This window comes from Vidua macroura, chromosome 7 (assembly GCF_024509145.1).
Source record: "Vidua macroura isolate BioBank_ID:100142 chromosome 7, ASM2450914v1, whole genome shotgun sequence".
Classification (NCBI taxonomy): domain Eukaryota; kingdom Metazoa; phylum Chordata; class Aves; order Passeriformes; family Viduidae; genus Vidua; species Vidua macroura.
The window spans coordinates 1,146,781-1,153,001 of NC_071577.1; the positions used below are offsets into that span (position 1 = coordinate 1,146,781).

Here is a 6,221-nt window from a genome sequence, read left to right on the forward strand (position 1 = left end):
ATCCCATCCCATCCCATCCCATCCCATCCACTGGGGACAGGCCCATGGACAGGACGGAGGAGGGGCCGGGCAGACACCCCGCCGTGGCCGTGCTCCATCCCCTGGGGCATCCCGGGGCTCTCCCTGCCTGGGGAGCGCAGGGCTGAGCTGTGTTCTCCGGCCTCTCCCACAGCCCCTCAGCTCTGGCTGCGCTTGCTCTTTGCCAGATGCAGCCCTGGACCGGACACAAGAGCAGGAACCCGCCCGTGGCCGCTTCCGCAAAAGCCTGAAGGTACCAGCAGCCATCCCCACCTGGGCTGGGCCTGCTGTCACTGCTCAGCCCAGCACCATGCTTGGAGCACTCCATGAAACATCCCGGGCTTCCCTGTCCTTTCTTCTCCTGCAGATGTTCCGGCAGTTCCTGCACATTCAGCGTAGGAAGACCAGCAGCACAGCAGCTGCGGGCGCAGCCGAGCCTGAATCGGGGCTGACCGGGCTCCAGGCAGAGCCCGATGGCAGCCCAGATTCGGCTGAGCGCTCAGAAGACTCTGAGACCTCAGAGACTGAAACCTGGGCAAAGGCTCATCTCATGTCAATGACTGAGGACGTGGCCATCACAAACACCAAAACCAGAGAGACTCAGGGCCTTACAAATACTGACACCATGCCTGCTCCAACTATGATTCATGCTCCCACTATGGATTTTTTCGAGGAGAGTGCTGTTCCTTCTCACCAGCAGCAGCAGGTAAGCAGCCTGGGTCCACACCTGGAGGCCTCCCAGGATGGTGTGTCCCCTCAAGCCATGGTCTCTGGGCCCCCTCAGCCTTTGAGGCCAGCACAGTGTGGTGGGAACAGAAGCACTTCTTGGGGGAAGCTGGGGAAGTTTTTCCTTTGGACAGCGCTCCAAGTCTCCCCCATGCCTCCTCCAGGTGCCAGCCAAGGTGAAGAACATCCACCAGAGTCTCATGTCCCACGTCTCTGTGGATGCCAGGCTGCAAATGGACATTGTGAGGCTGGCAGAAGAACACCCTGCTGACGTGGTGCTGACCCTCCTGCGCTGTGCCCCAACGTGTGACAGGTACGGGGCCCACGAGCCTTGAGAGCTCAGGGCTCAGCAGCCTTTAGGGCCCGTGGCCCTGCACAGCCTGTCCAATGGTCTCTGCCAGACAGGCAGAGAGGCCCAGGACCCTCGGGCCCTTCTGTTTCCTGAGCCTGCTGCCAATGCTCCCCCCCTGCCCTTCAGGGCACCAGGCCTCTGTCACCTGGGCCCCCACAGCTGCACAGGGCATGGTGCTGTGACTGAGATGCCCCTGACACAGAGCTGCCATCCCACAGAGCTGCTGCAATGATGTGGAGAGCCATAGGCTCATCGGGACCAGCACTGGAGAAAGCGCTGCCAACACTGCTCTGTGTGATGGAGGACTGGCCTCTGCACACAATGTGCACCTCCAATGGGGACAACAAGGACCTTTTTGCCCTGGCTGTGAGTTTCTGGGCCTTTGCTCAGCTCCAGGTCGCCTCTCCAGCAGCTCTCCATCCTCTCCATGCCTCAGGCGCTGGGCTGAAACCTGGCCTAGGGGCAGGGTCAGGGGGCACCAGGCCCGCTGCTCCCCCTGCCTCTGCCCTTGGGCCCTGCCCCATGGACACCTCGGCACTGAGCGCTGCCTTGGGCTGCTTCTTTTGCAGGCAACTCTGGTGATCTGGCTGATTGTGCCTGAGTGCCACGAGACCATCGTCCTTTATTCCTCCCGCCTGTTTGTGGCTCTGCTCTCCCATGTTGTCATCACCACACAGCAGATGCCACCAGAGGAAGTTGATAACTTCTGGAGAGCATGCGGGGAGGAACGCCGCCTTCCCAGCAAGCCCAACAGGTCCCAGTCCTCCTGTCCTTCCCGTGCCCTTGTGGCCAGCGGCAGTGCTCCCAGTGTGACCTGGGCTTTGCTCTGCACACAGGTTTGCAGTGCAGGCCATGAAGGATCTGCTCTGCCGACTGCAGTGTGACCATGTGGTGGTGGCTATGGAGCACAAGAGTGGCTGGGACATGATGCTCTGTGCTCACACCCAGCACTATGCTGTGGGTCTGCTGGCCAGGTGAGACCCCCTTCTGCCCACTGCCCCCAGCATTTGTGCCCTGTGCTGGTGACTTCTGGGAATGTGGTGACTGCCCCCAGTCAGGCTTTGCACTGTATATAATGTAAACATTTATTAGACATACTGTAACTGTAATAATAATAAAGGGTTGAAGAAGAATAGGGAGGGAGGGAGAAGGAATATGGAAATATAAGAATACCAAATATGGAATAAATAAGGAAATACAGAATATGAAGTATAATAAAAAGGAACATGTAATATGTATTATATTATGAACATGCAATTATTTAGTGAATTTAATTTTAAATTGCCATTCCAGTTAGATGAGGGCATTGTTGCAGTTCAACAAGACACACTGTTTTACCCACCTCTCTCTTCCCCACAGGGTGCTGGGAGTGCAACACAGGAGGAGTTCTGGACATACAGGATGCCTGCTAATGAGATGGAGGAACTTTGCAGGAGGTCTCAGCTGCTGGGCAGGCTCCCAAGTGTCTCCCACCATCCATGGTGACATTTTCCTGCCAGTATCAACATTCAAGGGCCTGCTCCCATAACTCACCATCATGCTTCCTGCAGGAAACACAACCTCCCATCCCAAAGCTTGGGGTAGAACACAAGCTGTGCATTGGGGATCGATTCCAGGGGCTTTTCCCCGCTCCCAGCACATCTGTCCCTTTCAGATGGGCATTTACAAATTAAAGCAGCATTTGATGCCAAACTTAGGCACCAGGGGCAACCCTCAGCCTACAAAAGGAACAATGTCCAGGAGAGCAGCTTGAAACCTACACGAGGTCCCTTCTCTGTGAGCTCCAGTTATTTCACCCACCCCAGCCAAAACCCCAGTACAGCAGTAAGAGCTCAGTTAATAACTTTAACAAGTCCTGGACGTCACCCTGTGTCCTTCATTTTTTAATGCCAATCTGAATTTCATAGCTCAAAGACAAACCCTTCAGTCCCCCCCAGATCTGTGTCTCACTCAGCTGCATCCCCCTAACACGCACCTCATTTGGTTTGATGTAATTTGTCTAACCACAAACTCCCTCTCTGCAAGCATCCTCGCTTCAGGAAGGAGCTTTGGATAACGGGGTCTGCCAGTGTTTGGCAGCAATTTAAGTTCTCTCCTCTACCACCACTCTCCAAACTCATCTGGCAGGGCTGCTCACATATGTGACACGAGAGGAAATGAGCATTAAATGAAATGCACTGAAGTGCCTGTTGAATTTGCAGCTCAGAAAGAGATTGAGGGGTCTTTTAAGGCTGAATGGAAAATTACAGCATTTCCCCAGGAAAGCTCAAGCCTGCTGGGTTGTAAGAGCAGCATTAGGAGGGATATCCCCTCTCGCAGGGAGGCTGACACAACCCAGCTCCAAACTAGTCCACGCAAGCTGGCTAAAAGACACTGGCACCAGGGCTTTTACAAAGCTTAAACACTTTTGAAATCACAGTCATGCACCAGGAAGGAGAAAAATTAAAATAGTTTTCCTTTGATTAAAAAAAAAAAGGGGTGAAGAAAAATTTTTTGAGATTCCTCAAATATCCTTTAAAGTCTTCTGGCCACTCACCAACCAAATCCAGCTCCAAACAGACAGAAAGAAGAGAAAATGAGACTGGAGATGAGCACGGCAGTGGGTAAAACACTGAGGTATAACAGAACCACTGGGATAGCCTGGCCAAACACTGAAAATCCTCTGGCTGAGGCACACAGGGTGACACAGCCAGCAGCAAGTCACCCCAAGGCCCAAGGAGGACACCGCAACACCTCTGGTCCTGCACGGCCCAGCTGCAACACGCAGGGTGCTCCACGGCCAGCCTTGAGAGGGGGAATGCCAGTGAGGAAAATGCCTCATGGAAACAGTGAAGCTTGCTCTAGACATTCCAAACCTGCTTAATTTCCCTTCCCTTTGGCACAGTGGTTATGAAGCACACTGTGCCAGGGAGTTCATGGTGAAGCTAGTGGCTCCTGTGCCGAGGGAAAGCTCAGCTCCCAGCCCCAAAGGCTGTGCTGCTGCTGGGGTTTGTTTTTCCTCAGCTGCTCTTTCAACGGGAACCCAGTAGGAAGCGTGTCCTTTCTGCAAGCTGGCAAGTACCAAGGGAGATTATTCCCGACAGTGGAACTTGCCTGAGCTGATCTATTGTCTCCTAATTCTTATGATTAGATTTTTTTAGTAAGTGAAAAGCCCCAAGCAGACTGCAAAGGGGCTGGAGAAGCCACTCAGCCCATCCTCGCTGTCCCCTCTGGCTGGCTGTACATCCCACTGCCACTAGCCCTGCTCCGCCTGGCCGCTCCCAGCAGGATCCCGCTCCAAGATCTGACCCACCACAGAGAAAAACAATCTCTTCCCATTCCCAAGGCTGGCCTTGCAGAACCAGGGAACGAGAGCCTTTGTGCTCCAAAGAGACACCTTCTCCTGCACCCGGAGCCACACAGATCCAGCCCAAACCCTCAGGCTGGTATGCCAGAGGGCTGGAATCACCACTCCGAGATGAACAGAAGACAGCTTTGTGGCAAAACAGCTATCCTTCATGTTTACGCAACAAGACTCCCACTTAAATCCCCAAGAGAGGCTCAGGGTCACCTCACCACAGGTTTAAAGTATTGATGCTCCCTCCTTCATCCTGGGCTTGGACTCAGCTCATCCATGTCCTCCCCCACAGCCTCCCAGAAACAGATACCCACCTTTAGCTCCTATACACCTGGAAAAGCTGAGCTTAAACAGGCTGGTGGGACTTGGGAGCTGGAGAAGGCATGAAGGAGGCAGGAAACACCAGGGACACCGAGGGGGATGTTATGCAACAGCTACTGAGCAGCGTGGTAATTAATAATTAAGGAACCGAGATGTTTTGGTAATTACTAATTGCTGTATGTTTGATTTAGGCGGGCACCAAAACATAGCCCAGCCTGCAAATCACTGCTGAGCGGCTCAAACTCTCCGGCGAGCTTCCTCACCGGGATGCAGGACAAGCATCTTTGGGATTTCTGTTCTCCCACCAGCGTGCCAGAGCTGACACAGCGTTAGCTCCAATTAACCTTGATTAAAACCGAGTAACCCAAGCATGCTGCTCCCTTTTGCACCCGCAGCGCTCGCACCAGAGCGGCTCCAGGCACTTCCCCAGAACCAGCTGGGCTCTCGCTGCCCGGCCTTCGCTCGTCCTGCCCGGTCCCACGCACCTACCTCTTGGGCACCGGCTTCTTCCTCTTCCTGCCGGTCTACATCCCCAGCCACCGGCAGTGCCCACTGGAGCGGCAGCACCACGCCACCGGCGGGGCTCCGGGGCACCGGCACAGGCCACACCCCAGCCACCCCTTGAGTGGCAACCGTGCCTGGGGAGCCATGCCTGGGGACACCAAATCCTGGGAAACACTGTGCCCGTGGACCGCTGTCCCTAGGTGACAGCCTAATCCTGGGAACACTGAGCCCCAGGGGCTGCCCTCACAAGGGGACACTAAGTCCTAGGAAACACTGTGCCCGTGGGCCACCATCCACAGAGAAGACCAAATCCTAGGAAACACCACGCACCTGGGCCGCAATCCTCAGGGGACACCAAATCCTGGGAAACACAGTGTCCACAAGCCCCTCTTCCCAGGGGCCACCAAATCCCCAAGGAGCCACCAAATGCTGGGAAACACCATGACTATAGACCACCATCCTATGTACAGATGACACTGTATCCTGGGAAACTTATCAGTGGGCCACCATCCTCCGGGACCATTGGATTGTGGGAATCACCATGTCTGTGGGCCATTGTCCAAGGGAAACATGGAATCCTGGCAAACACCATGTCCGTGGGCCACCATTTGAGAGCCTGATGCCCGCTCAGGAAAAGCCAGCCTGTTCCTTCTCACTTTGCCTTTCCCTGAGTTAATGCTGCCCAAAACTTTTGGGCAGCATTAACTTGATTAAAACCGAGTTTGCTGCAGCAAAATTCTTCCCCCAAAAACCAGCTCCAGCTGCTGTGGTGAGGCCCTGGCACAGGTTGACCAGGGAAGCTGTGGCTGCCACATCCCTGGAAGGGCTCAAGGCCAGGTTGGACAGGGCTTGGAGCACCCAACTAGTCTGGTTGCAGACAGAGCTGTTAAGGAAACCTCAACGCAATCCTTTGTGGATTGTTTGGTTGGGTTTTTCAAGCTGTTTGCAAATTCCAGGGACAAA

The 6,221-nt window shown here is 54.6% G+C and overlaps 1 protein-coding gene across 1 annotated transcript; it reads left to right on the forward strand.

The window, feature by feature from the left end:
* Positions 1-203: 203 nt before the first annotated feature.
* LOC128809744 (uncharacterized) lies at positions 204-1,985 on the forward strand. Its single transcript, XM_053981996.1, has 4 exons — positions 204-724; positions 909-1,057; positions 1,315-1,462; positions 1,666-1,985. The coding sequence occupies exons 1-4, from the start codon at positions 329-331 to the stop codon at positions 1,978-1,980; spliced, it is 1,008 nt and encodes a 335-aa protein (XP_053837971.1). The 5' UTR covers positions 204-328; the 3' UTR covers positions 1,981-1,985.
* The last annotated feature ends 4,236 nt before the right edge of the window (positions 1,986-6,221 follow it).

Coding starts and splice junctions, on each gene's coding strand:
- LOC128809744 (XM_053981996.1), top strand. CDS start 329: ATGCTTGGAGCACTCCATGAAACATCCCGGGCTTCCCTGTCCTTTCTT. Junction 725..908: donor CTTCTCACCAGCAGCAGCAG/GTAAGCAGCCTG, acceptor TGCCTCCTCCAG/GTGCCAGCCAAGGTGAAGAA. Junction 1,463..1,665: donor AGGACCTTTTTGCCCTGGCT/GTGAGTTTCTGG, acceptor CTTCTTTTGCAG/GCAACTCTGGTGATCTGGCT.